General features: G+C 31.5%; 2 protein-coding genes across 3 annotated transcripts; one reads left to right on the forward strand and one right to left on the reverse strand.

Annotated features, from left to right (window-relative positions):
- Positions 1–5,591: 5,591 nt before the first annotated feature.
- Positions 5,592–9,151, forward strand: LOC102615383 (COBRA-like protein 6). Its single transcript, XM_006471184.3, has 6 exons — positions 5,592–5,899; positions 6,015–6,094; positions 7,228–7,678; positions 7,775–7,928; positions 8,026–8,303; positions 8,663–9,151. The coding sequence occupies exons 1-6, from the start codon at positions 5,842–5,844 to the stop codon at positions 8,944–8,946; spliced, it is 1,305 nt and encodes a 434-aa protein (XP_006471247.2). The 5' UTR covers positions 5,592–5,841; the 3' UTR covers positions 8,947–9,151.
- Positions 9,152–10,477: 1,326 nt separating this feature from the next.
- On the reverse strand, positions 10,478–14,809 carry LOC102613140 (hypothetical protein). 2 transcript variants are annotated; one of them, XM_006471178.4, is made up of 5 exons: positions 14,619–14,809; positions 13,269–14,016; positions 12,416–12,491; positions 12,176–12,302; positions 10,478–11,282 (listed from the first exon to the last, which is right to left on the reverse strand). In XM_006471178.4, the coding sequence occupies exons 2-5, from the start codon at positions 13,982–13,984 to the stop codon at positions 11,077–11,079; spliced, it is 1,125 nt and encodes a 374-aa protein (XP_006471241.2). In that variant the 5' UTR covers positions 13,985–14,016; positions 14,619–14,809; the 3' UTR covers positions 10,478–11,076. The 2 variants fall into 2 exon arrangements, with proteins under 2 accessions (XP_006471241.2, XP_006471240.2); XM_006471177.4 differs by having other exon boundaries at positions 13,269–14,005; positions 14,619–14,808.
- Between the last annotated feature and the right edge of the window lie 1,636 nt (positions 14,810–16,445).

Here is a 16,445-nt window from a genome sequence, read left to right on the forward strand (position 1 = left end):
AGTGTGTCGTTAGGCAAAATAAGCTCTTCACCTAATCTCTAACCATTAAATAATTTAAAACAAGCTCTTTAAATTTAAGATAATGGAAGCATTAAACAAAGAAAGATATTAGGTTGATCTAGGCAATAAACACACAAGCTCGGATTATTTAACCTAGGTTATGTTCTTCAATTGAAATCACTGATTCCAACCTGCTACTAATGATTAAAATATCAAGACAATTACGGATCAAGAATTTTAATCTAGCAATAAAATTTATTCAAGTCCTATCTAATTGGCCACTCAAACAAAACAAGAATAAATCATGAACATTAATTATAGAAGAACATAAACAATCTCAATTAAATAAATTGAATGATAGAATTTAAATTTAATTGCATAGCATATTTAGGGTTTTGAATTCACCCTCAACCAAATAAAAATCTAGCCTAACATAATTGAATTGAGAATAAGAGAATTGACAAAACCAATCATGGAGATTAATTCAAGCGGCTGCCTTTTTCTTCAATTGGATTTCGGCTGTTGATTTTTCTTCTTCTTGCCGAATTCTTCTTGCTGCCTTGCTCTCTTTTTATAATGCTAGTTGACCGAATTCTTCTCCAACAAGAATAAAGAAATCCTTTTTCAATTCTAATTTAAATCCTTTTCCAATTTAATCTTCATTCCTTCTCAATTTGAATTTCTTCATGCCTTTTTATTATCCACAATCTCCAATTAATTCCCTATTCAATAAAATAATACAATGAATTAAAAATAAGAAATAAAAATAACTAGCAAATATATAAAAAAATAAAATATGTATATTAATTAATTCCCTATTAAATTAAAAATTAACTAAAATAACTAGAATATTTAAGATCAAAATAAGAAAAAGATGGAGAAATTAAAAGCAAAATATATGGAAAATATGCACTTATCACTTGGCTATAAAGGTTCCTACCATAACAAGCATCATCACTATCTAAGGATGCCATAAAATTGAGATTTTATTCCAATCTTACAAAAAGAATGCTCTATAAAGCATTCATGGCCCAAACTAAGACTCACTATCATCAGCACTAGTATCTCCTTAAAATTTTAAGAGATTGCACAAAGAAATGATCTCGCCAAAACAGAGACCAACTGAGCACTTCGAGCATATGGATCAATCTCATAAGACTATCTCCTTCTCTATCGGTATCGTTCCTCCTACAAATCAAGACAATGAAACTCTCATTATCTGTAAGGACCATCCTGAACCTAACCTACTCCCTTCTTCATCATTGATCAAATGGTTCTTGAAACTCAATGAGTTTGACATTATCTACAGATATCACCCTTCAATCAAAGTATAGGCCATTGTTGATTTCATAATTGAATTCACCAATGACTTGGAGGAATGAAATAGGGATAAGGGGCGATCTCTATCGAGATGAACTCTGAGAAATGCTTGCATGGACAATGTATCTGCTAATCAAGAGCAACTCTCAATTAGCCATGGGTCTATTAACAACTTAGATTTCGGGACATTAGGCATCCCGATTGAGATTTTTAAATGTCCTATCCCGTCCTGAATAGTGAATTAGGAAAAATTTAACTCCCGAATATCGACCAAATACTAAATTGGGATAATATTTTGTACGAATGTCATCCTAAACAGGCCATGAATCCCAATTGAAATTCAAGAAATTCTGCAAATCCTAAAGAGAACTAAAAAATGGAATTTTCAAATTGTACCCTAGACATGTCAATATTAATATTAATACTAATGATATGCTATATAAATCTAAATTGTTTGATAAGAATGTTATTGCATTACAAAATTTTTTTAATTTAAAATTATTTCTATAAAAAAACCAGAATATTTTGTAAAACTTGTCGAAAAAACCTAACCGAATTAATTGATCCTAGTTTGCTGTTCAAAATAAATGATTCCAGGTTTACAACTCTCTAATCAATTAATTAAAATCTTTAAATAACCAATTAAAGACATTAAATTAAATTGACTTTTTGTGGTTAATTAACTTCAATGGATCTGCATGATTAATGGCTCTTTGCTGTTTGGCCACAACTACAAAAAGACAGGTACATCCGAATATCTTAAGAATTTTGAAAATTTTATCATGACATTAATAAGTCAAAAAATAATTTAATGCTTTGTGATTTTCTTTTAGCACCACAAAATAAGAGGAAACCAAAAAAAAAAAAAAATTCAGGGAGATTGCTAGTTTTCCCATATTAAAGTTAATATATATTATTTATTCTTTTATTTTTTTTATATAGTCAATAATCCTTTTGGCATCAAAATTTTGCAGTGTTACCCTTATTTTTAAATTCATTTTTATTTACATATTAATTATAAATTAATTGAATCATATAAGTATAAATTAGAATTAACAATTTGATGACTAAAAATAAGAAATATATGTTTTAAAAGTATATATTTTGGTGTGAATAAAAATTAATAATAAATATTTTTCTTGTGGTTTTTAATAATTTAAAAATATTTTTCTTATGATAAATATATATTTTCTATTTTCAAGATAAATTATCAAGAATGATCTATTTGTTGGAGAAAAATCAGTTTTTTAAATTTTTATAAAAACTTTTAGGATCGCTCTCATACAATATATAAGAATTTGTAATCTAGAAATCGTACCTTGAAAATCTGATTTGGCTTTTTCCACTGAAGTGATTTAGCCTCACAGATCACGATTCATCGCCACTACTCATGTTAGATCACGATCCATCACCATCACTCCTGTTAGATCACGATCCACCACCAAATAATATTACAAGCTATGACTCAATTTTGATCTGCACTTGACGTGTGGATGCCTTTATCACCACTAAAGCAACTAGCACGAGAAAATTTTTCTCTCAAGATTAGAAAGAAAAATCTTTTTCTCTGATCTGTATAAAGTGATTGCTCTGTCTCTTTTGAGAGAAACTAAGTCATTTTATATTTCTCTCTAGTGGAAACCCTAGGTTCCATTTTTTATATTATTTAATTCTATTAAATCAAGTTTGATTTAAATTAAAAATAATAAACCAAAAGTAACGATACTTCTTTCTTGTCATAGGGGCCCACCTTGTAAAATAACACAAGCCCCTTAGACACAAGTACATTACATGGAGCCTCCCACTAAATAATATATTTAGGCTTTAATCCAAATAGCTAGTTATCTTCCTTATTAATCCCGTAGTGGCACAATCAATTAAATGAACTAACCCGGTGATCATTTTGGAACATACAATAGTGGCTATAATAATTAGGCATGTAATTAAATTAGCCCAATTATTTAATTCCAAATCTATTCTACTAAAAGATTAGAACTGACCTCCATAATTATATGCTCGAATAATAATTCGTCCCAAGCCATATCGATTTCTTTACTGCATAATCTTTTGTACCATATCGTTAAATAAATCGATATCTCAATTGTCCAATCGATTTAATTACATCTTATTCCTTGATACTTACTGGTTTTCTCTAATGATCATTTTCAACATACTAATTATATTGACACACTCTTGCCAGAGAATTCTATGATCAAGTGTCAAAAACCCATCAAGAAATGTGTTGTACAAACTCTATATTGTTAATCTATAACTCCAATACTCATAAATGCTCCCACCAAGATACCGAGTAATCTTGACTACAATTGTGTGTCGTGCCCATTGGTAACTCAAATGGAATAACAATTACAATTATGAAATCATAATTAACTCAAGATTAAGATTACAGTAAAATCAATGCCTATGAGATTTAATAAGTTTGACAGTCATTTCAAGGTTAATTAAATCTCATATGTGATTTTATTCAATGTAGTTGTACTACATCAATAAATTCATATATGATTAAGACAAATTATTCAATAAATTCATTACAGTCTATACCTAAATAAAGTGCCCAACTTTATTTATCAACTACGAACTAAATTTATTTAATCATAAGATAACTTATATTTATATTTTCTGTGAATTCACATGGTGAACACATAAATACATATAATATGATTAAATGGACTTTAATCAAAATATTAATGCAATTAAGATATTTGAATAAAATACATTATTTATTTTATTATTCAGAAAAATTATTTATTACAATTAAATAAACACATATGCTTTTAAAGAGCATATTTTCCCAATACCATTTACCCGCTCTTTTCCTTTAAATTTTTTGATGCCAAAATTTTTTTTGAATGTTATGAAGATAATAGGAAATAAGTGATATATATTAATTTTTAAGATACAACTGGCAATCTCTCAAAAAATTATAATAAAGTGCTTCGAATTAAAATAGATGGCAGGTGGGGGAGATCAGCACCCGAAAAATACAGCCAAAAGGTATTGGGATATAAATAACATTAAGTCCATAATTTCTCACGTTTTACATAGTTTTATTTTTATCAAAGAGGTCCCCATCCTACTGAATTCTGAACATAATCTTATAATATTGAATTATGATTATATGAGTATGTATATTAATGTATTAAAACAATAGTAGTTAATCACTCATTGACTTAGTGGTCGACACTTCCTCAATTTATTCTTGAGGTCGAGAGTTTTAATTTTTTTATGTGTGTTGAGGAATTATTATTTCTCATAACATTACATCACTCGGTGGCTTAATTGAAATTTAAATGGCACACATAAAAAAAAACATGTCTGAAATTTTTTAAAAAATATATTATCATATTTTAAAGGAGTTTGAGGGTTTAAAAGCAAATCTCTCATAAAGTAAATTTTTAATAAGTTGGATCTCAAATGATATATATCAAGGCAGGTGCACCCTGGCAAATTTTTAAATGTATTATCATACTTCATATGAGTTATCAAAGATATACAAGTCTTGGCGGACTTCAAATTATAATTTTTAAACTTGTTATATCAATAGATTTATAATGTAATTCGGATGGGCTACATCAAGGAAGGTGCCGCAAACTTATGGACCTATTTGACACAAATAGACAAGCTATGTAATTTCTTTGAAAAAATAAAATAAAATCTCAAGGAATTAATGTTATTCCTAGAATTTATTACAAAGTGCTTTGCCAGAGTCAAAACAGATGGCCAAATAAGCATACTAAAAATGCACAACCAAAAACTTATCATAAAAGTACTTAATTAGAGCGAAATAGACTTATATAGACTATCCTTAGACAACCGGAATATGCATTTTTTTTGCCAAAATAATTCTACGAAATGCTTCTTCAGAAAATTCATACTGAAAAAGATAGCCATTAACCCCCCCCCTCCCCCCCCCCCCCCCCCCCCAAAAAAGAAAAAAACAACAATAATACATCACAAAGTGCATGAAGAAAGAAAAAATAAAAAATAAAACTCACATGCTAATTGTGATTTGATATCAAAATTCAAAACGGCCAAAAACTCTAAATTCCAGGCAATATTATTTATCGCGTGGACTTTGATTCTTTGAATCATTTTTAATTTACACAATTAAATACGAAATCTTAGCATCCCAAACATGGAATTAAATTTGTTTTTTTTTAATAAATAAAAACATAAAAAATAACACAACATTCTCTCATTGCATTTATTATCATTATCACAAATAAATATAAATACCCAAATATAAAACCAAGTTGTTGTGTTGTTTCATACTCTCATTTTTAAACTCTCCGTCTATTCATTTTTATATCTTTTCCTCTCACTCATTTCTTTTCTGTCAGTCAGTTTGTAGAAGGAAGTGAAAGAAAACAAAACCAGCCACCATTTATTTTTCCTACCATTTTTGTATAGTTTTGTTGAGTTATTATGTGAAGAATAGTGTAATTTGAATTGGGTTGGAGGAAAAAAATTCTTTTTTGAAAAAAAAAAGGGGAAAAGAAAGAAATGAAACCATTTCTGGTTTTGATCTTCTTCTCTTTGATCAGTTGTTTATCATCTTCTTGTAAGTATTATTCTTTCTTTTAAAAAAAAATTAAAATTATTCTTTTTTTTGGTTTATTTTTAAGGATAAATATCAATTTAATTTTGAATTTGTTTCCTTTTGATGATATTTGCAGATGGGTACGATCCATTGGATCCTCACGGCAACATAACAATCAAATGGGATCTCATGCAATCCAATTCTGGTTCAAGTGATGTAAATTCTCTCTCTCTCTCTTGGCTTTGTATTTTTTTTTTTTAATTTTTTTCATTTTCGTAATTGAATATTTTTGTTTCATTTCATTTTTCTTAAAAAATAATTTTTTAAAATTTTTCATTCGATTAAGGTAAATAGTTGATCCATTAGGATTAGCCGATTAGAAAATAGATAAATATTTTTTTTTCAATTTTAAACAAGTAATTTAAGAAAATAATAATGAAAAAAAAAAAGAATCAAAGAGATTAATACGAAGAGAGTTAAAGCCAGCCAGTGCATGAGTGCATGGTGTCGTTCGAAGAATTCTTTTGTTTGTGATTGGTGGGCGGTACCACTTCGACTATCAGTCTCTGCATCAATTGGGCCCACACAATGTTGTTCTTAATCTCCAATAACTGCTTGCCACATCATCAAATGGAGGCATTGCTGTCTTTCAATTGGGTTAGCAGTAGTATTACGTGGCATGCTGACATTGGCAATGGGATTTGTCTGTGATGCCATGTAGAGAGAGACTAGAGACCACCAGGCAACAAACAATACAACATTAATACCTCATAAAATCAAAACACAACATATAAAAAATTAAATTAAAAAATGTTATTAACAATCAAATTATTTTTTTACTATTTCAAGCAGATTTTTTAGATAATTATTTCTATTTAAGATGTGTTATTGCAGATGTTGCTATGAACTTTTTTTTTAATTCTAGAAAATTTTTATTAGGGTCAAATTTTGTCATCTCAATTGAAAATTCATTGGTGTCCATCAAAATATTTTATCACATTTGATGTTGCATCTAAGAGTTGTTCATGTACACATATATGCATTATAGTCTCCCAACATTTTCATTATATGTGTTGAAGCGGAATTTATAAGTTTCATAACATGTGAAATTACTTATTACTCAAATTTACAGTCCAATCGATGAAATGCCACTTCATTTCTGATGGAAAACGATCAACTCTGTAAAAATGTAGTATTATATTTGTTGCATCCTGCCAACAGCTTGAATATGGTATCTTTGAATAGCTTGATAAGTATCGAATTGAGTATGCAGCTTGCATCAAAAGCAACATTAATGTAAATTTGCATTTTGGTCCAAATTTCATTCAATCTCATTTTCCATTTTGCAGCTGAGGGTATCTCTATTCAACTACCAACTCTATCGTCATATCGATCAGCCTGGCTGGAAATTGAACTGGGGATGGCAAGGTGATGAAGTGATATGGAACATGTGGGGAGCTGAGGCCACAGAGCAAGGAAACTGTAGTAAATTCACAGGAGGGCAACTTCCTCATTGTTGCGAAAAGTCTCCAGTGATTGTTGATCTTTTGCCAGGAGCTCCTTACAATCAGCAAACTGCTAATTGTTGCAAAGGAGGTGTTTTATCTTCCTTGACACAGGATCCATCTAAGTTTGTTGCTGGGTTTCAGATGAATGTTGGAGGCTCCGCAGATTATACTGGCTTCCAAATGCCTGAAAATTTCACTCTGGGGATTCCCGGTTATACTTGTGGCAATGCTACTGAGGTTCCACCAAGCAAGTTTTATTCTGATGGAGGGCGCCGAAGGACACAAGCTCTTCGTAAGGAACTCTTAAGATTTTATTCTTTCTCGCATTAGAATCAACGTATGGATGTATTGTTTCTTTGCAATAATATTGTTTGTGGATTCATTGTAGGGACATGGAATGTGACTTGTATCTACTCTCAATTCATGGCATCATCTAGTCCAAAGTGCTGTGTTTCTCTATCAGCTTTCTACAATAATACTATCGTTCCTTGCCCTAAATGCAGCTGCCATTGCCAAGGATTATCTCCTGCAAACTGCATAAAGTAAAATTGTTTTGCTCTTTCATACATATCTTTAAGTTGCTTCTACAATATCCTATAAGGATCTAACCGTTAATACTGCTTTATAAAATTCTGCCAGGTATGGTGAAACACCATCTTTACTGCAACAAAAGCATGATCCGAACAAAGAACAATCACCAGTAGTCATTTGCTCGCAGCACATGTGCCCTGTTCGTGTTCATTGGCACGTTAAACAAAGCTACACTCAGTATTGGCGAGTCAAGATCACAATCACAAATCTAAATGTCGTGCAAAATTATTCTCAGTGGAATCTGGTGGCTTTGCATCCCAATTTGCAGAGTGTAACTCAAGTTTTCAGCTTCAATTACAAGCCCCTTAACCAGTATGGTTACATAAGTAAGTTCAAATCAATTCGTCTGTTACCAGTAATGGAGGATTTTCCTTTACCGGATTAGCATACTAGTATAACAGAAGTTAGTTATGCAATTCATCTTTACTTAAAATCCAAGTAAGGGTGGAAGATTTCACTTCTGAGCATTTTGAGTTTTGAAAGAAGCAAATTATTAAAATATCATCCTATTATCATTAGAGTACTATGATGAATAACCAAAACTATGTTCTGCCGATAACATTATCCAGCTTTTGATCCCAGTAATGTAGCAACATCTGCTGCTAAATTAGTTATGAAGTGAATTTTCATTTTAAAGGAAAACATCTTCTTTCTTCTTCTCTGGCTTACCAATCTAATTTTTCAGATGATACTGGAATGTTTTGGGGGATTGAGTTCTACAATGACATGTTACTCCAAGCCGGGGAGAGTGGAAATGTACAGACTGAGATGTTACTGCACAAAGATTCTGGAATTTTCACTTTCAGAGAAGGATGGGGATTTCCCAGAAGAATTTTGTTTAATGGTGATGAATGTGTGATGCCTCTTCCAGATGATTATCCAAGGCTACCCAACAATGCCCATACTGCTGCTTCATCAAGTGCTTGCAGAATTTTCTTGCCACTGTTACTTCTTATAGTTATGTTGTGATTCATTTTTGGCTTATTAGGAAAATCCATCTTCTTCATGTTAGAGATTCAATGCGAGAGCTTCTGAATATGATTTGTTTCTGTAGAGGAATCATGTAAATGCCATTTTCCTGAAGGGAGAATCCTTAGACATGAAAGAGCAATAGAGGTAATTTTCTTTTTACCATTTTCGGAAATTTAGAAAAGAAGCTGTTTCAGAAATTCAATGCTGATCAAAAGCTTGTGTTTCGCAATACAGTTTGCTTGCCATATAAGAGAAGATTTGGAAAGAGTTAATGAAATAATTAGTGAAAATATGGCAAAACTTGCAGCCACTTCTTCATTTGCACTTCTCAGGATTAAGGCATCATTCAAAGCTTTGTTTATAGATGCCATGCCAATAAATTTTCCATCCAAATCCACAAATCTGTGGTGGCTATTTTTATTTTGCTTAGTTCTGGGTATTATGGTGGTTTCCTGTTAGATCAGATGTTATTTGGAGGGCTTCATGCCATAATATATGAATCTAATTAAAAAAAAAAAAAAAAAAACCATCATGATATCAAATGGGAGAACCAAATCCGTCAAAGAAGGATGCCTGAAAGAGTCTAGAGGATATCCAGTAGTAAAACCAAAATGTGCATGACCTTTAATGGAGGAGATATTATGTGTATAAGCATCTCCATTGCACTAATTTCATCCAGATCTTCAGTATGCAAATATTTGATTATCTGTAACCAAATCATTCTCTTTAAGTTCGTAGTAATCTTTGCCTGACGCAATCAAGGGCGGAGGGTATACAGAGCTAGAGGATGCCATTGTGCCCACAGAGTTTAAAAGAATTTTGGGGTTACTAAATAAAATATAAAAAAAAAAAAATAGTGTGAAAAATCTACACAACGAATGTATAAACTTTATACATTAGTTAATAAAATAATTTATAAATTCCCGTTAAGGTAACATTAATGTATGATATCCTCTTTGCTCTTTAAGGTTTAGAAATTTTGTACGGGTAAGAACTCTTTTGCTTTATAATTATTTTTCCTCATAAATTAAAAATGCAAATATAATTTTCTTTTTTTTTTCATATGGTATTGACATTATATAATAGTCTTAGTAATTTTTTTTTTATGATTTGGTTTTGTAGTACTTTATTATTATTATTATTATTATTATTATTATTATTATTATTTTAAAAGAGTACTTTATTATTTTTATAAGAACTTGAAAATTGAAAGTTTTAAATTTGGTCCCTTTAAGAGTTTTCCCGTGAACTCTGAACCCGAATGCAATGAAATAAAAGTAAAGCTTCTGATAACATAAAATTTGAAAAAAAAAAAAATATATATATATATATATATATATATATATAGAAGGCAAGGCTGTCAGATTTCTTAAATTGGCTAGGACTAGGAGGAAAGAGATTCGAACACAGGACTTTCTTTAGCTGCGTCATTCTGTTGTGTCAAAACTTCCAGATTTAGGCTATGTACATAATTTCCATAACTTGTGTTTCAGTGCAACATTAGGAAGGCACAAAGAAGATGAATAAGTAAGCAATATTGTTCAGAATAATAGATTCTTCCCAAAAATACAAGTCATGCCAGACCTCGGCATTCAATCATCTTCTGCAACATACAAATTGAGCTCGGGAGAAGAAAATAGATTTCATATTGAAAAAAAAAAAAAAAAAAAAATTGTTACAATATCCCACCATAATGCACAAGCACTGCACATTCAAATATCCTTAAACACTTGGAACTAGGATTCTAGAGGAAGGATTATAAAAAATAAAAAAAGAAGAAGAAGAAGAAGCTGCAACATATTTTCTCGAGTTATGACCACTAGAACATACAGGAGAGGCTCAAACAGGAAGCCTGTTTTCAGTTACCACCTCCGGTGAGTCATCAGCCAGAAATGTAATTTTCTGGCAATGACTACCAGGCGCATATAAAAATCTTTAAGTTATCAAAGGGTGAAAGAAGGCACAGAAACAGCAGAAAAACTAAATGGATGAATCAGAAAGATAGAGGGTGCCAAGACTTGAAGAGCTTGACTTTATCCTGCACAAGAGAAATGACAATTAAGGTCATGCCGCAGCACCAACCGTGGAAAAGTAGTGGCACAATACAGCTCTAGCTAAATCATCTATCTAAATGTGGAGAGGACCAGTCACAGGGTCATGGCCAGAATTGGCATCCTTATGTTTTAAGGAAAGATTTGCAAACTGGGAATCAAGATCTCTGCTGCTAGTGCGTCGATGACTAGAGGATGGTTTTTGTGGTGGTTGCTGTTGCTGCTGCTGCTGGTACACCACTCGTAGCCTTCCAATCTCCCTCTCCAATACTTCATGTTCCACTGTACAACATCTTCAGATAAGTGAACCTCTTCACAAGTAATATAACAAACAATAATACTAAATCCAAATGATAGTTTTAAAGAGATCCTTTTATAATTCATTATATTTCCCCTATTTTGGATTAGACACATACAGGAGTATTGTGGAGGAGAAGATTTATTTTTCAACTAATTTTCAAACCTTGTCTTGCTCAGTTTCTATGTTATTTATCAATTTTCATGTTTATGGTCATTAGTAAAAGCAATAAAACTTCTGACTAGAAACTATAATAGATCTTCTTTATTAGTAATAGACATATCATGTAATCATATTATGCAAATAGCTAGGTAGGAAAATTCAGTAAATGGAAAAGGGAGTTTTGAGTTTCCATACATGCAAGTTTGAAACAATTTCATGGGCATACAGAATGACTGTCGACGAAAGAAACCATTTTTCTTTTTTCTTTCTCAAACTTCTAGCTATTAATGATTGCATGCTATAAAATTTTCGAGAATTTTCAAGATCTGCCAAACCCCCAAAAATGTGGATAACCTTTTCCAGAATGCAATTTATATCAGCACCCTAAGTCAATCATAACTTTATTGGTTTACTACTTAATCTTAGAATGAATACAATCAAACCATAGCCTGTTCCTAGTCATGTTAAAATCAACAAGAGGACAGAATATTTGACTGTGAGTACACAGCCGACTAAACAGATCTTTTGACAATGGTACAACAAACGTCACAATTCATACATACCATTCACTCTCCATTTTGGCTTTAACAAAAAAATATTAACTAGCTTAATCAAACTCATCTGGAGGAGCCACTTAAACAAATACAAACAGAAAGCAAATAAAAGGATTGCTTACAAAAGACCTTGACCCTTATCCTAAAGTTCAGAAACTTACAGCATTTTATAAGTTGCTCCTGAGCCAAACTTTCTAAACGTTGTTTCAGGGCTTTATTTTCCATGCTCAGAATAAGATTCTGCTGGTTAAGAAACTCAAGCTCAGCTGAAACTTCAGTACCTTCTGCCTGTGGAGTAATGCACATGTATCCCACTATCAGTTTCCAGTAAAGCAGACAAACAGTCCTTATTTTAACTCGAAGGAATCAAGATTATATAACAAAATTCTGCATGTACTTACCTGTAAAGATTGTACATTCCTTTCCAGTTCAGCTATGTATTGAAGTTTTCGGACCCTCGAACGTTGAGCAAATTGTCTGCATTATACAGTAACAAAAAACTACTGAAAAATATATCACCTTAAATCTCATCCAAAAATATGCCAACCACTCTTTAGATTTCACATTTCTATACTCTAATAACGTATTCTCTTCTGGCATTAAAAAATCCATGGAATCACAACCCTAACACAAAGATTTAGTGAAACCACAAAACTAAAACTTGAATTAATCATAAAACCCTATTTAAGGAGATTTTTGTATGCTTCAAGAGTTCACATGATTAACAACAGACATAACAAAGTGAATGGATACTTAACTTCTAGGCATCTTGCAGAAAAGAGAAAACCAATTGTATAATAGTTGGTCAAAACATTTCTGAGGTAACAAAAGCCAAACTTGGCAACGTCAAATCACTTTTCAAACCAAAATAGAATTCAACTGTTGAGACAACAGACATTATTATTTGGAAGCAAGAAGATGATTCACAAATATAAGGGCAGAGTAGCACCCAATACTTCAGTTGGTGCATTAAACGATCCTGACGTCGGTTATTTTGCAAGAAACTTTTTCAGATTAAAATCAGTGCATATCTTCTCCTAATTATAATTTGGACAAATGCGACAATATTAATGAATTTCGATCTGAGATTGTAAATTCTTCCAGGAAATACGCAGTACATGATAACTAATCATCAGCAACATTGTAGGCACTATATTATAACTAGTCAAAAAGCCTTCTACAGATAACAATGTGACAAATGAATATTACATGCAATTACCCTAGATAATAGGAACAATAAAATAGAAAACATACTGTTTGGCACGTTTTGTTTCAGTGTCAGAAGCAGAAGCCTTAACATGAGAATTATCCTTTTTCTCTGAGGAAGATTTTGAATCATGTGGACCAGCTTCAGCTGTCTCCAGCTTTTCGCTTGTTGTAGATGGAACACCATCTGCGTCTTGTGCTGGAGATCCCAAATTCTGCAGAACAACATTCTCCCTGGCAGAAGGAAGGTTACCCGGATGAGGCAAAGCATTGATAGGATTGTCCCATGCCCTATTCTTTAACTTTAGAGAGTTCAATTCAGCATAGAAAGGGGAATGTCGAGTGTCCTTGTGATAATCAATATCTTGAGGTCCCCACGAAGGAACAGAAACCAAATGTTTATATCTGTACTCGTCTTGAGCTGCATAATCTAAGTTAGAAGCATTGACTAAATCTATGTACGCAAAAGAATCACTTGATGAGCGCCGATGACCTCCTCTGCGTACAGGTGTCTCAGGCTCGTTAAGGAGGTCATCGAGCCAAGAAGGCTGCTCCTCCATTAGGAAGCTCTCCGAGGAAGTACGTTGATGGTGTACACTTCCCTCTCGGGGCTTTTGAACTGCTTTCGGTCCAATTACACCAGTTGGGAGATAATCACTATATGCCGGGGAAATACTCGGAAATGGACTTTTAGGAGGAAGTAAAGCATGCTTTCCAGTGAACAACGAATTCCTGATGTTTGATGATCCCTTTGAATTTGCCATATCCAAAGCAAAAACCAATCCCTGTCAACCAACTACATAACAATCAGCACCAAACCAAAAAAAAAAACACCAATAACCATTAGAGACCCAAATCACCCATATTACGCACATCAATAATGAGAACCACTTCCAAGAAACTATTAACGTAGACTCGCAGAGCAATAACCTATGGACTCACAATACACATGGTACTTCCTAATTTGGTCCTCTCGTGTATGCCTAACAATAGTTCACACAACATCTATACTAGTTTTAACAAGAATACCCAAATCCTAAAATATATGAATGCTATAATTATTTCAAACAATTCCTCCTGTTAAGTCAATTTCAGACACAAAACCCCAAATGCCCTTATGTTTTTCCCACATTTTCCCGGAAAAAAACAAGAAATAAATTCAGAGGATACAATAACAAAGCAAACGCACATAACAAATCCCTAGATGACTAAATTTAGAAATTAAAAAAAAAAAAAAACAAATGCGGCAATGTGCAATACACAAAAACACCAAAACCAAACAAGAACCAGATCAAATATAATCAAATTAAACGAAATTACAAAGAGATTAGCCAAAACAGAAAAAAAGAAAAGACGAAACAAAATGTCTCAGCTTTCAAAAAGGAATAAAGGGGTCACCTTCGGTGGATTGAAGAATCGAGATCTCGAAAAAATGCAAATGGGTGATCGAAAGTTTCGATTTTTTATTTATTTGTAGGCTTTGATTGTGATTCCGAAGAATCCCTCTTTCGTTTTTGTCTGTCTCGTTCCTGCTTTGTTCTCGTTTTTATGTTCTTGGTTTTAATTAATTAAAGGCTTGGATTGAAAGCATTTTCCTATTGAAAACTATTAAAAAAAAAAAAAACTAAAAACTGAAATTTCTTTTTGTTTTAAATGCGTTTTTGTTTATTTTATTTTTAATTAATTAATTATTCATTTATAGCAAGGTTTTGTTTGTTTTGCATTTTCACCCCCTAGGGGCCAGGGAAGCTCCATAATCCGTATGACGATGTATGAGCGTGTCATTGCCACGATTTATTTAATTATTAATTTTCAACAAAGAATTTGGCCTTTTTTTTAATATAGTAAAAAAGGCTGTTTTTCTTATTATGTGAAAATTCAATACTACTATATTTACTAAATTTAAATACTTAGTTGAGATATTCATTGATGTGTCATCAATTTTTTTTTTTTCATATGTATGATATTAATTATTAACTTATTATTTTTATAATCTGTTCAATAGATGACACATAAGACGTCACATCATTAAATATTTGAATTGAGTATCCAAAGTAATTAAGTTTAACATTGTTCTAGAAAATTAACTAATTATTGAGTTTTGATGTGAGTTTTTGGATTGGTTGATGAGATAATTAAATGTCAATTAGACATTAACAATAATAAGAAGAATAAAACGAGCACTTTGACCTAAGTTGACATTTAATTTAAATTTAACTTATGTTATGTAAATATTAAATTTTAACCTCCTTGAATTTATGGTTTTCATGTCACAACTTTTTCAAGTTTAAAATTTTGTTGAACCAAGATTTAATCTACCACTACTTCGACCTTTCGACTATGAATGATGGTGGCAATAAAATAATAATGAATTATGTAAATTTTCTGTCTTTTCTTTTTTTAATTTGAATTTATGTTCCCGTGGATCAATTTAAAATTTATTTTGTACCCTAACAATCGCATGGTTGACTAGATAATTATATGGACTAAATTTATCAAGTGGTAAATTATTTCTGATTATTGATTACGAGGTTTCGAGTTTTAAAATAGGCTCACTAGCTCCGAATCCTCCGATAACTAATTTTTAATGAAACATTAAACAAAAATGAAAAAAAAAATTTTCTTTTGGTGAGACCCAAACTCATTCACTTCTTTTTAGAATTTAAGTCCATTGATTGTGGGAAGCACATGATTCTGAGAAGATTTTAATAAATTCTGATGAACCTCGAAAGAATATCTCCAATAATTTCAAGGGAAATTTATGGCAAATATCCCGAATTCTAGTGAATAATTCCAAATAATTTATGGCTGGTATCTTTCTACATTTGTATTTTACAGCAGTCCAATTAATAAGGTAAATTCCAAATAATAATACTTCCGTTTGATTCTGTTAATTCACTTAACTGGAATATAAAAATTGAGGATTAATTTTTTTTTTTTTTAATCAAACGCTTGATTAATTTATGTCACATTCACATTATGAGCTGCTTCATTGCATCAACCTTTAAAGAATCTATCCAAATAGAATCACAGTTATAAATACATCCATTTCAACATGACAACACTATAAAAGATGATACAGAAGATTTTCAGAAATGCAACATGATTTTATAAAATCAGAGAAAGTTGCATTGAATACAAGCAATTTGCTTGCTTTCCAAAAAGAGAGTACAAAGAAAATGGTTAGATTTTGCTTGTAATGAGTTGGGAATGAGTTAATTACAA

The sequence above is a fragment of the Citrus sinensis genome, chromosome 5 (genome assembly GCF_022201045.2).
Source record: "Citrus sinensis cultivar Valencia sweet orange chromosome 5, DVS_A1.0, whole genome shotgun sequence".
Lineage (NCBI taxonomy): Eukaryota > Viridiplantae > Streptophyta > Magnoliopsida > Sapindales > Rutaceae > Citrus > Citrus sinensis.

What these genes read in the sequence shown, in the direction of transcription:
- LOC102615383 (XM_006471184.3), top strand. Translation starts at nt 5,842, where the DNA reads ATGAAACCATTTCTGGTTTTGATCTTCTTCTCTTTGATCAGTTGTTTA. An exon ending in CCGAAGGACACAAGCTCTTC is followed by an intron (nt 7,679 to 7,774) that starts GTAAGGAACTCT and finishes GATTCATTGTAG; the next exon opens with GGACATGGAATGTGACTTGT. An exon ending in TCTCCTGCAAACTGCATAAA is followed by an intron (nt 7,929 to 8,025) that starts GTAAAATTGTTT and finishes AAATTCTGCCAG; the next exon opens with GTATGGTGAAACACCATCTT.
- LOC102613140 (XM_006471178.4), bottom strand. Translation starts at nt 13,984, where the DNA reads ATGGCAAATTCAAAGGGATCATCAAACATCAGGAATTCGTTGTTCACT. An exon ending in GAAACAAAACGTGCCAAACA is followed by an intron (nt 12,492 to 13,268) that starts GTATGTTTTCTA and finishes TGTATAATGCAG; the next exon opens with ACAATTTGCTCAACGTTCGA. An exon ending in GGAGCAACTTATAAAATGCT is followed by an intron (nt 11,283 to 12,175) that starts GTAAGTTTCTGA and finishes GATGTTGTACAG; the next exon opens with TGGAACATGAAGTATTGGAG.